At 42.7% G+C, this 16,686-nt stretch overlaps 2 protein-coding genes, 1 long non-coding RNA gene and 2 other non-coding genes across 11 annotated transcripts; 4 read left to right on the plus strand and 1 right to left on the minus strand.

Moving 5' to 3' along the window:
- The first annotated feature begins 64 nt into the window (after positions 1-64).
- LOC138411854 (eukaryotic translation initiation factor 4 gamma 1-like) lies at positions 65-6,228 on the plus strand. Its single transcript, XM_069533100.1, has 13 exons — positions 65-507; positions 900-1,034; positions 1,299-1,535; positions 1,671-1,775; positions 2,414-2,968; positions 3,228-3,400; positions 3,571-3,696; positions 3,777-3,858; positions 3,974-4,072; positions 4,382-4,516; positions 4,638-4,719; positions 4,830-4,973; positions 5,082-6,228. The coding sequence occupies exons 1-13, from the start codon at positions 121-123 to the stop codon at positions 5,255-5,257; spliced, it is 2,436 nt and encodes an 811-aa protein (XP_069389201.1). The 5' UTR covers positions 65-120; the 3' UTR covers positions 5,258-6,228.
- LOC138411967 (small nucleolar RNA SNORD66) lies at positions 762-839 on the plus strand. Its single transcript, XR_011244456.1, has one exon. It is a non-coding gene; the product is annotated as a small nucleolar RNA SNORD66 (small nucleolar RNA).
- Positions 5,630-10,349, minus strand: LOC138411859 (uncharacterized). 7 transcript variants are annotated; one of them, XR_011244353.1, is made up of 5 exons: positions 9,967-10,349; positions 8,852-9,324; positions 7,978-8,085; positions 7,633-7,662; positions 5,630-7,512 (listed from the first exon to the last, which is right to left on the minus strand). It is a non-coding gene; the product is annotated as an uncharacterized lncRNA (long non-coding RNA). The 7 variants fall into 7 exon arrangements; XR_011244352.1 differs by having other exon boundaries at positions 7,633-7,697; XR_011244351.1 differs by having other exon boundaries at positions 5,630-7,662.
- Positions 10,350-10,496: 147 nt separating this feature from the next.
- Positions 10,497-16,627, plus strand: LOC138411856 (eukaryotic translation initiation factor 4 gamma 1-like). Its single transcript, XM_069533102.1, has 13 exons — positions 10,497-10,939; positions 11,332-11,472; positions 11,737-11,973; positions 12,109-12,213; positions 12,852-13,370; positions 13,639-13,811; positions 13,976-14,101; positions 14,182-14,263; positions 14,379-14,477; positions 14,787-14,921; positions 15,043-15,124; positions 15,235-15,378; positions 15,487-16,627. Exons 1-13 carry the CDS (start codon positions 10,553-10,555, stop codon positions 15,660-15,662), a joined length of 2,406 nt encoding a protein of 801 aa, XP_069389203.1. The 5' UTR covers positions 10,497-10,552; the 3' UTR covers positions 15,663-16,627.
- Positions 11,194-11,271, plus strand: LOC138411968 (small nucleolar RNA SNORD66). Its single transcript, XR_011244457.1, has one exon. It is a non-coding gene; the product is annotated as a small nucleolar RNA SNORD66 (small nucleolar RNA).
- Positions 16,628-16,686: the final 59 nt, after the last annotated feature.

Raw genomic sequence — 16,686 nt, forward strand, 5'->3', positions numbered from 1 at the left:
TATTGATCAAAGCATCCTGTCCTGCCTTTGATCTTGACCCTATATATATAGGCGGCAAGAAGCATCTGCATCATATTTTCTGAAGGACCAACATAAAATATTCAACTTGAGACAGGAACCATGTCAACTAGTACGAGATTAGATAGTGAACCACGTCCCTCTGAGCAGATCCAGAGGAAAGTCATCCCCTGGAAAGTGACAGCAGACTTGAAGCTGCACAAGGCTGAGAACCCCTGGGAGTCTTCAGTGAGGACAGGTGTTCACAGCTGCGCAAAGCCAGAGAACGATCCAGAGCAGGTCAAGACCCAAGTGGTGTTCAAACTGTTCCGCGGCATCCTTAACAGAGTGACCCCCGAAAAGTTAGATATCCTGGTGAATCAGGTGACTGAACTCGACATCGACACCAAGGAGAGGCTGAGCGGAGTCGTAGAGCTCACCTTCGAAAAGGCCATCTCAGAGCCAAGTTTTTCAAGGGTCTATGCCAAAATGTGCCAAAGCCTCAAGATGGTAAGTATGGCCTTTTGAATTCTTTGAAATTAAGCCTGTGAATGTTTGTGTGTTGATATTTTAGCTTAGATAGTGACAAAAAGCCTTCAAGTGTGAGGAATTGGTTCAGAGAAGGAGCACAATATGTGTCTGTGATCTACTAATAAGGACACAATCACTTTAATATAATGATATGATAACCATGTCTGGTATATGTAACAGAAACGTGCTCCTGGATTGGTGTTTACCATTCAAGTCCTAGTTTACACATACCTCTACCAGGCTGATGACATGAATTTAGTGCCATAGTTCTGGGCCAATGGTCAAAGTAATGGGATCGAGGAACTGAGAAGCCATTTGCACTACATAACCCGACCACACGTCCTCTCCTGTCCTGTTTTCTCTCTTTGCAGCTCACAGTCCACACCCTAGATGGACTGAAAGTCACTTTCAACAAGCTTCTGCTCCTACGTTGTCAAAAGGAGTTTGAGAAAGACAAAGATGAAATCCTGAAGAAGAAACAGGAGGAGCTGGAGGCTGCTTCAGGGGTACAGTAACGTATTAAGAACTACCAGTTGGGTTTTTCATTTATGCACAAAGGAAGTCATGGTGATTGAACTTGAGTGACTGATGGAGGGGATCCAAAGACAACCACATACTGTGAAAGCATTATGCAAAGATGCTACAGAATCTTATCTATATTTGGAACTGTCATGTTAAACATCTGGGTTTTAGAGATATAAACTTAACTATCCCTCCGCTAAAGTTTCTTTTTCTTGATCCATAATATTTTCAACATCTTTCCCTGACAGGACCAGGAGAAGAAGCAGCTCACTGAAGAGTTAGAGGAGATTAAATACAAGGCCAAAAGGGAGTCTGTGAGTAACCTGAAGTTCCTCGGTGAGCTGTACAAACTTAAAATGCTCACAGATGGCATCGCGTGCGACTGCATTACCAAGCTGCTCAAGGACAATGATGAGGTGTCCCTGGAGTGCCTGTGCACCCTAGTGTCTGCCATCGGCAAGCAGCTAGAACTTGGGATAAGAAAGGTACAACACTCACAGTTACATATAGAGGAAGTGTGTGGTAGAGAGGAAATTAAGTTCACATGCATACTCATTACATGTATATTAGTTCTAATGAATGTGTAGCTGGATTAAGTTTTAATTTGTGCTTGTCTTCAGACTTGTTTGGACAAGTGTTTTGATCAGATGAAGCAGATTGTAACGGTGAAGAGTACCAGCAACAGGATCTGCTTCATGTTGCAGGATGTGCTTGAACTTCGACTTGTAAGTTACAGAAGCAACACAAACCACAGATTTACACAAGGATATGCACTGGCAATCATGAGACAAATAAAGCAAAGTGCTTATGAATAGAACCAATCAGATCACAATGATTGATGCAAGTCCATCAGTGCTGAGACCTGCTTTCAAAATTGTTATGCAAAGAAAATGAAAATGTCAGAACACATTCACTGATCCACTGTGTGGACCACTATCAGCAAAATCTGACAAAGAATGTATTAGTTCAGCAGAATCAACAGAGCATTGCACCATATTACTTGGAAATATGATTCTATGTCACATTGTGCTGATCATCCAACACTATCCTGTTTACTGAAGGATCAGTGGGTTTAATCATTTCTTACATTATTTGTCCTATCTTGTTCTCATTTATGTATTTTGTGTTCATGACTATAGGTATTATGTTGAATATGTTATCAGTCCCTTATTAATTAACATTTTATTTACATTTCACATAACTCATTTTCTTATTTCCGCTCTTCTAAGAAAGTATATATTTTCTGACGTCTAATATTCCTTGTTTGGGTCGATCTTGTCAAAAGTGGAACTGTTAGTAAAATATTTATCATTTATCACCTGTGTCCTGCACTCTCCATCTCTCTCCCTTCCACCCATTACAGAACAAGTGGGTTCCCCGGCACAAGGACCAGGGCCCCAAGACCATTGGCGAGATCCGCAAAGAGGCTAATCTGGAGGGCCAGCGGTTCAACCAGCAGCCCCACCGACGAGAGCACCGATGGTTCAACCAGCAGCCTGACCGACGGGACAATCAACGGTTCAACCAGCAGCCTGACCGACGGGACAATCAACGGTTCAACCAGCAGCCTGACCGACCGGACAATCAACGGTTCAACCAGCAGCCTGACCGACGGGACAATCAACGGTTCAACCAGCAGCCTGACCGACGGGACAATCAACGGTTCAACCAGCAGCCTGACCGACGGGACAACAGAGAGTTCAATCAGCAGTCTGATGGACGGGACAACCGACAGTTAAACCAGCAGTCCGACCGACAGAGAGGCCAGCAGTTCAACCAGCAGCCTGACAGACAAGTCGGTCGATGGTATCAGCACCACAGCACCTTCAACTCCACCAAGCCCAGTTTGACGGAGGAACAGCTTGAAAAGAAGTCCAGCGCCATCATCAAGGAGTACCTGAACATCAATGACATGAAGGTACGCTGATGAGCAGTTGTTAGAAGAATGAAATGATACCTTTAGCACCACTTTCCTTGACAGTTCCTTACCTCATTTCCTGTGGCTGCTTCACAATAAAAGTCGCTGTGTAGTTTGCTGGGTGAACAGTTTTAATGTGAAGCGGTAGCAGCACTTTGACTTCTCGCAGTAATAGTTACAGTTATGACCGTTACACTGAAGTTTCTGTAAACATCATCATTTATCTCTGTCTGTGTTATGTCCCTCACTGTCCCAACAGGAGGCGCTGCAGTGTGTGCAAGAGTTGAAGAGCACTCAGCTGCTATTCCTTTTTGTGAGAAAAGGGCTGGAGTACACGCTGGACCGCAACGCCACCACCAGGGAGCGCATGGGCCTGCTGCTGCACCAGCTCATAAAGAGTGGCATCCTCCCACCTGAGCAGTACTGTAAAGGGTCAGTGTTGAGTTCCACAGAGGTTTCACAAAAACAAAACCAGCCAAATGCTAATTCAGTTGGAAAATCTTCTTTTTGTCATCTTATTAAAAACCTTCAACTAGTTTTTTTTGTTTTGTTTTGTTAAATCTTCAAATACATATTGAGATGTGTGCTCTCTGTTTGTTCAGGCTTCAGGGAATCATCGAGGAAACTGAGGACCTGGCAATAGATATCCCCAAAATCTGGCTGTACCTGTCAGAGCTGCTCACTCCCATGCTCCTTGAAGGTGGGATCCCAATGGGAGTGCTTTTCAGGTAAGTAGCCAAAATAGAGAAGGAAAGTTTTTAATTTCTCATTCATTCACTGTTAATTTGTTCCTTGGTTTTGTCTCCAGGGAGATTTCAAAGCCTCTGATCCCTCTGGGAACAGCTGGAGTCCTGCTGGTTCACATCCTCAATGGACTGTGCAAAGCAATGGTGAGAACTGTCTCCATATGTGTCTCCTTATGTCCATTGTCTAGATTCTATGTAATATAATGATCAGTGGATGTGTTTATGAATCAGTCAGTAACTATGTGTATCTTCTCATCAGAGCCGTGAGAAGGCAGGTATAATGTGGAAGGAGGCCGGCCTCCGGTGGAAAGACTTCCTGCCCGAGGATGAAGACGTCCACAAGTTTGTGACAGAAAAGGTGAGAGGTCACTCTCTAGCTTCATCACCAACTGAAAGATGATCTGAAATTTCAACTATGCTTTTGAGATATTAACAGGTTTAGAAACTAGTACGAGTGAAAGTGGAATATTGGAGGAAACGTCAGTTCCTTTGAAACAAAAATAGAGAAGAAACTGAAGATGGGTCATGATTTAAACTCTGTGCCATCTTCTTTATGGTCAACTCAAAGTTGACAGTTAGGTTTTGTTAAATATGGTGAATTACAAGTGGGGGGAGTGGAGGAACCAGGAGGTGCAAGACATGTTAAACATTATGCCTCTGTCTATAGAATGTGGAGTTCACTCTGGACAAGGAGACGAAGGAGAGTCAGAAGAAGAAGCTGAGCTCTGCAGAGCAGAAAAAGGAGCTGGACACACTGATTCAGGACAAGGCCGACAACCACACCATCGCTGATTGGATTGAGGTTTGTTCCTCCAGTTCAAATTCAATCTACAATCTGTTGTTGTTCTGGCTGAATGTTTCCTCTGCATGAGAGGACTGCAGCTGTTTTCTACATGTTTGTTAATAAACATGTTTGTGTGTAGAACAACCTGGATGAGCAGCAGACCTCCTCCAACACGTTCATCAGAACTCTGACGACCTGCATCTGCCAGTCAACAATCATCTGTAAGTCAAGTTCTTCACTTTCCTTATGAGAGAATATGGATAACAGACTAAATATGATGAGGTGATGGTCCTGTCAGTGTTTAATGAAGCTTTCCTTTCTTTTACCTCAGCTGATGAAAACTACTACATTGTGGACCACGATCTGATGAGACAGCGAGCCACACTGCTGAAGAAATACCTGCATGATGAGGAGAAGCAGCTGCAGGCTCTCTCTGCCCTGCAGGTCCTGATGGTGCAGATGGATCACCCTAGCCGTGAGTCTCATTACTCATATATATATTTTACTTTCAGACACCATGAATCTGTTTCTGTGCACAATGATTCTAATTGTTTGAAATATCTTGTCGTCCTCCCTCCATCAGAGCTGCTGCGGATGTTCTTTGACTGTCTTTATGACTTCGACGTGATCACGATCAGGACGTACTACAAGTGGGAGTTAAACAAGAACCCCGGCGAGCAGCAAGGCAAAGACGTGGCCCTCCAGTCTGTTACTAACTTCTTCGCGTGGCTCCATGACTTGAAGGCTGCCAATCGCTGAAACTTAGGACTGAACGATTAATAGAAATTTGACCATGATTTCGGCCTCTCACGCTCATAATCGAAGAAAAACGATTAATGTGCCGCCGCGCTGCCTGTATGCAAATTACTGCGCTGTAAAGCAGAGTGAAGGCACCCGCTGCAGCAGTGAGTTTGTGGATCGATTGTGGAAAGAGCGATTGACAACATGGCAGAAAAGCAGCCCGAGCCTTTAGTTGAAAAGAAAAGTAGGGCAAGCTCGGTCATTTGGAGACATTTTGGCTTCAAATCGTTGGACGTAGAGCAGAAGGAGATTGTTTGCAAAGTTTGTTACGCCGTCGTGTCTGCACCCCAGGGCAACACGACAAATATGTTTAACCATTTAAAGTTCAGCTATAAAGTGGTCTATGACAAAGTACTGACAGAGCAAAAGACCCAAAAAAGTGCAAGAGCTTCAACTTCAGCCACCGCCACCGCAACACAGTCCTCCATTGAGGACACTCTTTCCAATGCCGCTCCATATCTCACCGGCTCCCGGCTGCAGCGAGAGATAACGGAGGCGGTGACGTTCATGCTAGCGAAGGACATGTGCCCCATCAGCACAGTTTGCAACCCAGGGTTCAAAACACTGGTGAAGACGATGGACAAGCGGTATGTGTTGCCATCCCGCAAACACTTCAGCAGAGTGGCACTGCCTGCTTTGTATGATAAATGTCGCGCTGAAGTTGAAAAAGATATCTCCACTGCCAATCAACAAATAATCGTGTTTATTAATCGTGATTTCAATAGGAATCAAAATAATCGGGATTATTGTTTTTCCCATAATCGTCCAGCCCTACTGAAACTGACATCAAATTCTTATTTCCATCTTTTTCATCCATTCCTTCTCTTTTTCCCTGTGAACTGTCAGCAGAGGGTTCACTATCTATCTATCTATCTATCTATTTTTTTTTTATGACAAATGGGAAATAAGAATAAAAGATGATGAACACATGCCTGAGTTAGTGTTTGCCTCTGATCCAGTTTCCTTTATTCAAGATTCAAGATTCAAAGATTTTATTGTCAAATACACAGAGAACACACGTTTCCCTATGAATTGAAATTCTTGTGCTGTCCTTTCTGGAATACCGACCAAATTTACATAAAAATTCAATAAGGCTATGAACATGTTAAAAATAAGGCAGAAACAAGGCGAATGAGGTGAATAAGGTGAGGATTGTGCAAAACACTTCTCTCTGTCCCTCTGCCCCCCCACATTCATTTATTTATTTTAATACATGTCAATGACTATTTCACTTTGTCCTCCCATAGTCTCTCTCTCTCTCTCTTTTTCTCTATCTCATTTCAGATATCTCTCACCCCGGAACTTCAGGACAACAACTTTTACCATTATTACTATTTTTAATTACAATATTTCAGTAATTAATTATTATATAAATTGTGCCTGTTATCACTAATAAATAATAGTCTTTACACTGTTGTTTACATTTTAACTAGTCAGATCTGATCACATCTATCACTCTCTCTTCTCTCCCCACTTTTCCATCCATCTCTCCTCTCCTTTTTCTTTGCTACCGGTCGAGGCAGATAAGCGCCCACACTGAGTCTGGTTCTAGAGGTTTCTCCCTGTTGATGAGGGAGTTTTTCCCTTCACAGTCTCAGAGTGCTGCTCATTGTTGAACTGTTGGTTTCTCTATTTAACCATGTCAGGATGTAGATGTTTTAATAGTTGGCCAGACTTAAAGGTGGTGTTACGGTTTTGTTGTGGCTGGACCCGGAAGCAGACACAGAGAGGAACAGTTTGTGAAATTAGTTTTTTTTTTTTTTAATGAAAAGCTTGTGGCAGGCAGGCAACAGGCTGAAGGCTGGCTGAGGGTGAGCAGGAGCGAGGGCATGCGGGTTGAGCTCTGGCGATCCTGAGGCAGGGGAAAAAACAAAGTGAGTCACATGTACAAAAAACAAGCGAGGAGGTTCTTTTTCTAAGAAACACTACGAGTGAAGCTGAGAGTGTGAACCACAGGAGTGACTGTAACAACCTGGCAAGGAGTGGAGGAGAGACCTGGGTATTTGTAGCGCTGGTGATGAGGATGATTGAAGCCAGGTGTAGAACTCATGCCAGGAGTAGAGACCACACCCACGCACACCCGAGGAGGAAAAGGAGGAGGGACATGGAAAACACCATGGAAACGGCACAAGCCATGACAGGTGGAGTGAAAAGTCATCAGTTGTGGAGAGGAAGGGATGTGAGGAATAATGATGTATGGTTTTATGTAGTATCTCCAGGAAGACATTCAATGTGTTACACTTAGTTATTTATACAAAAAGTATAACAACAAGTTGTATGACATTCAAAAAAGGGAGTGCTAGAAGGAGAACGTTGCCTGGATCCTTTCTCACCATCTCATAGCTGGCTACTGGAGGTCATGCCTGTTGGAATTAGTTTAAATCCCACTTCAGTGTGCCTGAGGAACATTTTTGCGAAACTCTCTGCATCATTTTGTGTAAAGAGTACAGAGGCATTTGTGTTTTATAGAACTACCTGCAACATATATCCACTAAGAGCTCCTCTCTGAGTAGCATTCGTTAATAGGAGGGAAATGTTAATTTTCAAAGCTCGACTCCCACATGAAAAGGGATGATTTATTCTCTTTGCCTGCTCAGCCCGACAGTTACTGGGAGGGGACAGTATCTGCGAGTCTTCAAGGAAGAGAGATTCCTTTTGTGACTTTATCATAGATTTACCGAAATGTGTGATGCCATGCTCCGGAGGTAGCACATTTGTTCTGTTTGCTTTATCTGTATTTCAGATGTGGCATCTTTGTTCTATAGAGGAAGGGCAGGTGGATTGATCTGCCAAGAGGGAGAAAAGAGGGAATGCAAAGTCCCTCAGCTGTTAGAGAAACAGATCCTAGATGTGGGAAGGTTGTAGAGGAATGGGAATTTCTTTGATAGAAATGCTCGTACGCATTTTAGGACCTGGCACACATAATACTACAGTGGGTACACATTCAGACACACAGGAAGTTAGCATGCTTTGGATACAGGATTTTAAATCTTGTCCGGAGTATAGTACATTTTGGAATTCCATTTAAGTAACTGAATACCACCAATACATGCTGAAAACTTTAAGAAATCAATATTTGAAATCACTTTTTACACACAAGTATGAGTCCATCCTTACAAATTGGTTTATGATCTCTAAAGGATAACGTTATTCATTCTAAACACGTGTAGACATGTAGTGGAACCTGAAATTTCTGAGAGAGCTGCTAAAATGTAGCTTTGAGCTGCTAAAAAATGTTGATACACACATCTGAATCATCCTCAGTTAATACTACGTGTTTAAAGCTACAGTGCTACGAACTTCAGTGTTTCCCCTCTGATTTGTTTTAGCAACAGGGACCAACCCCTCCAACTTATGAATAAACAAATACATAAACAAATAAATAGATAAATAATAAAATAAATCGTAATGTAATTATTTTGACACTCTACATATCAATGCACCAAGGCTTGTGTGCTGAAACACTCAGTAAGGTGGCCTTGCTTCCAGTGCAACCAGGCTCATTAATGAGAGATTTAGCTCCTCTGCTCTTTTCTAATCACTCACACGTACAATATGTATGCTCCTGGATAAACGGGGCGTCAGATCTTCTGCAACAACAAAGTTAAACACTGTTTTATGTCATAATCTGCAGGAGGAATTTTTTTGGTGTGTGTGCGTGTCTGCCTGTCTGTCGCTCTTCACACACACAAAAGTTATTTAGTTCTTAATTGATGTTGAAGTGCATGCATGCAAAATGGTGGACTATCAAATTGTATAAATACTTCTCATAAACTCTGGAGCGAATCAAACAAACACAAAGTAGGGTTCACTACTGTTCAGATCCTAATTACATCTAATTAGTGTTTATTGTAAATGTGTAAAGTGAGCACAGGTCAGTGGGGGAGTGAGGAGGGAGGACATGCAGCACTGTGCAAGGATACAGGATTCATAAGGTGCGTCTGCTCTGATCCTGAAGCAGCAGCTGCAAGAATTTTGAGTGGAGGGGAAACCCTTGACTTGCTATGTAAGTAGGATCTCAGAACCTAAAGTGCAGACACATGACAAAGGCAGATAATATAAACGTGAGCTACTATGGCACTCAGTAAAGTGCATACCTGCCAAGGCCCATCAGTCCCCTTAAAGGTTCAGTGTGTACGATTTAGGTGAAAGGGATTTTTGGCAGAAATTGAATGTGAAATAATCCTTGTGATGTTTTCACTAGTGTGTTTCATCTAAATTGTATGAATTGTTGTTTTCTTTACCAGAGAATGAGCTCTTTATATTTAAATACTTTATATTTACATGGAGGGGGGTCCTCTCTGTGGAGGCAGCCGTGTTTTTTACTGTCGTCCAAACTGGACAAACTAAAACCTTTTGAGTTTTCATGACAACTGAAGTTCACCACAGGTTCTCTCTCATGTTTGGAAGGAGAGGGTGAGGTGAGGAGTATATAGCTGCAACATGACACTTCACCACCAGATGTCACTAAATTCTACACACTGAACCTTTAAATGCAACCCATGTAGATTTCAATTTTAATGAATGATCACAAGCTTACAACAGCATCTCAACTGATTCTACAAAAACACAATATTCCATTCTTTCTTTTTTTGCAGTGTTCCCTATAAACATGAAATCAGGGCTTTATATCACTCCTATAAAAATGTTGGATTGGAAAAGCTCACTTTTCTGTGTTATGACCAGCAGAGGATGACTCCAACAGTAGTTTCTGTAGAAGTCTATGAGAAAATGATTCTCACTTGATTCATAATGTCAGTAAACATAAGGAGTTTATGAGTTTATAAGGAGTTATCTCTAGTTTCATGTCTTCTTAAATACAATATGATGTTCATTGTATAAAATTGCGGTCCATCTACAGTCAACTGTGGCCGTGAGAGCTCAATGTGCTACAAATGTAGAAAACCATGCAAATAGAGAAAACACAATTCATCCATTTGACGACACATATGCTGCAAAAGGTCACAACACAAGCAAATACAGAAACTCTTAATTTGCAAGTGTTTTCTTGATTTGCAGTACGTTGAGCCCTCAACCGCCATACAAATACATCATAAAGCACTACATTAAAGGAATTTTTAGGGTTTATTGCTTTATTTATAGTTTAGTATAGTTTATTGTAGTTTAACTGCCTATTGATCAAAGCATCCTGTCCTGCCTTTGATCTTGACCCTATATATATAGGCGGCAAGAAGCATCTGCATCATATTTTCTGAAGGACCAACATAAAATATTCAACTTGAGACAGGAACCATGTCAACTAGTACGAGATTAGATAGTGAACCACGTCCCTCTGAGCAGATCCAGAGGAAAGTCATCCCCTGGAAAGTGACAGCAGACTTGAAGCTGCACAAGGCTGAGAACCCCTGGGAGTCTTCAGTGAGGACAGGTGTTCACAGCTGCGCAAAGCCAGAGAACGATCCAGAGCAGGTCAAGACCCAAGTGGTGTTCAAACTGTTCCGCGGCATCCTTAACAGAGTGACCCCCGAAAAGTTAGATATCCTGGTGAATCAGGTGACTGAACTCGACATCGACACCAAGGAGAGGCTGAGCGGAGTCGTAGAGCTCACCTTCGAAAAGGCCATCTCAGAGCCAAGTTTTTCAAGGGTCTATGCCAAAATGTGCCAAAGCCTCAAGATGGTAAGTATGGCCTTTTGAATTCTTTGAAATTAAGCCTGTGAATGTTTGTGTGTTGATATTTTAGCTTAGATAGTGACAAAAAGCCTTCAAGTGTGAGGAATTGGTTCAGAGAAGGAGCACAATATGTGTCTGTGATCTACTAATAAGGACACAATCACTTTAATATAATGATATGATAACCATGTCTGGTATATGTAACAGAAACGTGCTCCTGGATTGGTGTTTACCATTCAAGTCCTAGTTTACACATACCTCTACCAGGCTGATGACATGAATTTAGTGCCATAGTTCTGGGCCAATGGTCAAAGTAATGGGATCGAGGAACTGAGAAGCCATTTGCACTACATAACCCGACCACACGTCCTCTCCTGTCCTGTTTTCTCTCTTTGCAGCTCACAGTCCACACCCCAGATGGACTGAAAGTCACTTTCAACAAGCTTCTGCTCCTACGTTGTCAAAAGGAGTTTGAGAAAGACAAAGATGACAATGAAATCCTGAAGAAGAAACAGGAGGAGCTGGAGGCTGCTTCAGGGGTACAGTAACGTATTAAGAACTACCAGTTGGGTTTTTCATTTATGCACAAAGGAAGTCATGGTGATTGAACTTGAGTGACTGATGGAGGGGATCCAAAGACAACCACATACTGTGAAAGCATTATGCAAAGATGCTACAGAATCTTATCTATATTTGGAACTGTCATGTTAAACATCTGGGTTTTAGAGATATAAACTTAACTATCCCTCTGCTAAAGTTTCTTTTTCTTGATCCATAATTTTTTCAACATCTTTCCCTGACAGGACCAGGAGAAGAAGCAGCTCACTGAAGAGTTAGAGGAGATTAAATACAAGGCCAAAAGGGAGTCTGTGAGTAACCTGAAGTTCCTCGGTGAGCTGTACAAACTTAAAATGCTCACAGATGGCATCGCGTGCGACTGCATTACCAAGCTGCTCAAGGACAATGATGAGGTGTCCCTGGAGTGCCTGTGCACCCTAGTGTCTGCCATCGGCAAGCAGCTAGAACTTGGGATAAGAAAGGTACAACACTCACAGTTACATATAGAGGAAGTGTGTGGTAGAGAGGAAATTAAGTTCACATGCATATTCATTACATGTATATTAGTTCTAATGAATGTGTAGCTGGATTAAGTTTTAATTTGTGCTTGTCTTCAGACTCGTTTGGACGAGTGTTTTGATCAGATGAAGCAGATTGTAACGGTGAAGAGTACCAGCAACAGGATCTGCTTCATGTTGCAGGATGTGCTTGAACTTCGACTTGTAAGTTACAGAAGCAACACAAACCACAGATTTACACAAGGATATGCACTGGCAATCATGAGACAAATAAAGCAAAGTGCTTATGAATAGAACCAATCAGATCACAATGATTGATGCAAGTCCATCAGTGCTGAGACCTGCTTTCAAAATTGTTATGCAAAGAAAATGAAAATGTCAGAACACATTCACTGATCCACTGTGTGGACCACTATCAGCAAAATCTGACAAAGAATGTATTAGTTCAGCAGAATCAACAGAGCATTGCACCATATTACTTGGAAATATGATTCTATGTCACATTGTGCTGATCATCCAACACTATCCTGTTTACTGAAGGATCAGTGGGTTTAATCATTTCTTACATTATTTGTCCTATCTTGTTCTCATTTATGTATTTTGTGTTCATGACTATAGGTATTATGTTGAATATGTTATCAGTCCCTTATTAATTAACATTTTATTTACATTTCACATAACTCATTTTCTTATTTCGGCTCTTCTAAGAAAGTATATATTTTCTGACGTCTAATATTCCTTGTTTGGGTCGATCTTGTCAAAAGTGGAACTGTTAGTAAAATATTTATCATTAATTACCTGTGTCCTGCACTCTCCATCTCTCTCCCTTCCACCCATTACAGAACAAGTGGGTTCCCCGGCACAAGGACCAGGGCCCCAAGACCATTGGCGAGATCCGCAAAGAGGCTAATCTGGAGGGCCAGCGGTTCAACCAGCAGCCCCACCGACGAGACAACCGATGGTTCAACCAGCAGCCTGACCGACGGGACAATCAACGGTTCAACCAGCAGCCTGACCGACGGGACAATCAACGGTTCAACCAGCAGCCTGACCGACGGGACAATCAACGGTTCAACCAGCAGCCTGACCGACGGGACAATCAACGGTTCAACCAGCAGCCTGACCGACGGGACAACAGACAGTTCAATCAGCAGTCTGATGGACGGGACAACCGACAGTTAAACCAGCAGTCCGACCGACAGAAAGGCCAGCAGTTCAACCAGCAGCCTGACAGACAAGTCGGTCGATGGTATCAGCACCACAGCACCTTCAACTCCACCAAGCCCAGTTTGACGGAGGAACAGCTTGAAAAGAAGTCCAGCGCCATCATCAAGGAGTACCTGAACATCAATGACATGAAGGTACGCTGATGAGCAGTTGTTAGAAGAATGAAATGATACCTTTAGCACCACTTTCCTTTCCTTGACAGTTCCTTACCTCACTCATTTCCTGTGGCTTCTTCACAATAAAAGTCGCTGTGTAGTTTGCTGGGTGAACAGTTTTAATGTGAAGTGGTAGCAGCACTTTGACTTCTCGCAGTAATAGTTACAGTTATGACCGTTACACTGAAGTTTCTGTAAACATCATCATTTATCTCTGTCTGTGTTATGTCCCTCACTGTCCCAACAGGAGGCGCTGCAGTGTGTGCAAGAGTTGAAGAGCACTCAGCTGCTATTCCTTTTCGTGAGAAAAGGGCTGGAGTACACGCTGGACCGCAACGCCACCACCAGGGAGCGCATGGGCCTGCTGCTGCACCAGCTCATAAAGAGTGGCATCCTCCCACCTGAGCAGTACTGTAAAGGGTCAGTGTTGAGTTCCAAAGAGGTTTCACAAAACCAGCCAAATGCTAATTCAGTTGGAAAATCTTCTTTTCGTCATCTTATTAAAAACCTTCAACTAGTTTTTTTTGTTTTGTTTTGTTAAATCTTCAAATACATATTGAGATGTGTGCTCTCTGTTTGTTCAGGCTTCAGGGAATCATCGAGGAAACTGAGGACCTGGCAATAGATATCCCCAAAATCTGGCTGTACCTGTCAGAGCTGCTCACTCCCATGCTCCTTGAAGGTGGGATCCCAATGGGAGTGCTTTTCAGGTAAGTAGCCAAAATAGAGAAGGAAAGTTTTTAATTTCTCATTCATTCACTGTTAATTTGTTCCTTGGTTTTGTCTCCAGGGAGATTTCAAAGCCTCTGATCCCTCTGGGAACAGCTGGAGTCCTGCTGGTTCACATCCTCAATGGACTGTGCAAAGCAATGGTGAGAACTGTCTCCATATGTGTCTCCTTATGTCCATTGTCTAGATTCTATGTAATATAATGATCAGTGGATGTGTTTATGAATCAGTCAGTAACTATGTGTATCTTCTCATCAGAGCCGTGAGAAGGCAGGTATAATGTGGAAGGAGGCCGGCCTCCGGTGGAAAGACTTCCTGCCCGAGGATGAAGACGTCCACAAGTTTGTGACAGAAAAGGTGAGAGGTCACTCTCTAGCTTCATCACCAACTGAAAGATGATCTGAAATTTCAACTATGCTTTTGAGATATTAACAGGTTTAGAAACTAGTACGAGTGAAAGTGGAATATTGGAGGAAACGTCAGTTCCTTTGAAACAAAAATAGAGAAGAAACTGAAGATGGGTCATGATTTAAACTCTGTGCCATCTTCTTTATGGTCAACTCAAAGTTGACAGTTAGGTTTTGTTAAATATGGTGAATTACAAGTGGGGGGAGTGGAGGTACCAGGAGGTGCAAGACATGTTAAACATTATGCCTCTGTCTATAGAATGTGGAGTTCACTCTGGGCAAGGAGACGAAGGAAAGTCAGAAGAAGAAGCTGAGCTCTGCAGAGCAGAAAAAGGAGCTGGACACACTGATTCAGGACAAGGCCGACAACCACACCATCTCTGACTGGATTGAGGTTTGTTCCTCCAGTTCAAATTCAATCTACAATCTGTTGTTGTTCTGGCTGAATGTTTCCTCTGCATGAGAGGACTGCAGCTGTTTTCTACATGTGCGTTAATAAACATGTTTGTGTGTAGAACAACCTGGATGAGCAGCAGACCTCCTCCAACACGTTCATCAGAACTCTGACGACCTGCATCTGCCAGTCAACAATCATCTGTAAGTCAAGTTCTTCACTTTCCTTATGAGAGAATATGGATAACAGACTAAATATGATGAGGTGATGGTCCTGTCAGTGTTTAATGAAGCTTTCCTTTCTTTTACCTCAGCTGATGAAAACTACTACATTGTGGACCACGATCTGATGAGACAGCGAGCCACACTGCTGAAGAAATACCTGCATGATGAGGAGAAGCAGCTGCAGGCTCTCTCTGCCCTGCAGGTCCTGATGGTGCAGATGGATCACCCTAGCCGTGAGTCTCATTACTCATATATATATTTTACTTTCAGACACCATGAATCTGTTTCTGTGCACAATGATTCTAATTGTTTGAAATATCTTGTCGTCCTCCCTTCATCAGAGCTGCTGCGGATGTTCTTTGACTGTCTTTATGACTTCGACGTGATCACGATCAGGACGTACTACAAGTGGGAGTTAAACAAGAACCCCGGCGAGCAGCAAGGCAAAGACGTGGCCCTCCAGTCTGTTACTAACTTCTTCGCGTGGCTCCATGACTTGAAGGCTGCCAATCGCTGAAACTTAGGACTGAACGATTAATAGAAATTTGACCACGATTTCGGCCTCTCACGCTCATAATCGAAGAAAAACGATTAATGTGCCGCCGCGCTGCCTGTATGCAAATTACTGCGCTGTAAAGCAGAGTGAAGGCACCAGCTGCAGCAGTGAGTTTGTGGATCGATTGTGGAAAGAGCGATTGACAACATGGCAGAAAAGCAGCCCGAGCCTTTAGTTGAAAAGAAAAGTAGGGCAAGCTCGGTCATTTGGAGACATTTTGGCTTCAAATCGTTGGACGTAGAGCAGAAGGAGATTGTTTGCAAAGTTTGTTACGCCGTCGTGTCTGCACCCCAGGGCAACACGACAAATATGTTTAACCATTTAAAGTTCAGCTATAAAGTGGTCTATGACAAAGTACTGACAGAGCAAAAGACCCAAAAAAGTGCAAGAGCTTCAACTTCAGCCACCGCAACACAGTCCTCCATTGAGGACACTCTTTCCAATGCCGCTCCATATCTCACCGGCTCCCGGCTGCAGCGAGAGATAACGGAGGCGGTGACGTTCATGCTAGCGAAGGACATGTGCCCCATCAGCACAGTTTGCAACCCAGGGTTCAAAACACTGGTGAAGACGATGGACAAGCGGTATGTGTTGCCATCCCGCAAACACTTCAGCAGAGTGGCACTGCCTGCTTTGTATGATAAATGTCGCGCTGAAGTTGAAAAAGATATCTCCACTGCCAATCAACAAATAATCGTGTTTATTAATCGTGATTTCAATAGGAATCAAAATAATCGGGATTATTGTTTTTCCCATAATCGTCCAGCCCTACTGAAACTGACATCAAATTCTTATTTCCATCTTTTTCATCCATTCCTTCTATTTTTCCCTGTGAACTGTCAGCAGAGGGTTCACTATCTATCTATCTATCTATCTATTTTTTTTTTATGACAAATGGGAAATAAGAATAAAAGATGATGAACACATGCCTGAGTTAGTGTTTGCCTCTGATCCAGTTTCCTTTATTCAAGATTCAAGATTCAAA

This window comes from Paralichthys olivaceus, chromosome 10 (assembly GCF_024713975.1).
Source record: "Paralichthys olivaceus isolate ysfri-2021 chromosome 10, ASM2471397v2, whole genome shotgun sequence".
In the NCBI taxonomy this organism is placed as follows: domain Eukaryota; kingdom Metazoa; phylum Chordata; class Actinopteri; order Pleuronectiformes; family Paralichthyidae; genus Paralichthys; species Paralichthys olivaceus.

Bases quoted from the DNA above. Each gene is read 5' to 3' on its own strand.
- LOC138411854 (XM_069533100.1), top strand. From the start codon at position 121: ATGTCAACTAGTACGAGATTAGATAGTGAACCACGTCCCTCTGAGCAG. The intron at 4,073-4,381 runs GTGAGAGGTCAC...CTCTGTCTATAG, and splicing joins ACAAGTTTGTGACAGAAAAG to AATGTGGAGTTCACTCTGGA. The intron at 4,517-4,637 runs GTTTGTTCCTCC...GTTTGTGTGTAG, and splicing joins CCATCGCTGATTGGATTGAG to AACAACCTGGATGAGCAGCA.
- LOC138411856 (XM_069533102.1), top strand. From the start codon at position 10,553: ATGTCAACTAGTACGAGATTAGATAGTGAACCACGTCCCTCTGAGCAG. The intron at 10,940-11,331 runs GTAAGTATGGCC...CTCTCTTTGCAG, and splicing joins TGTGCCAAAGCCTCAAGATG to CTCACAGTCCACACCCCAGA. The intron at 13,371-13,638 runs GTACGCTGATGA...CTGTCCCAACAG, and splicing joins TGAACATCAATGACATGAAG to GAGGCGCTGCAGTGTGTGCA.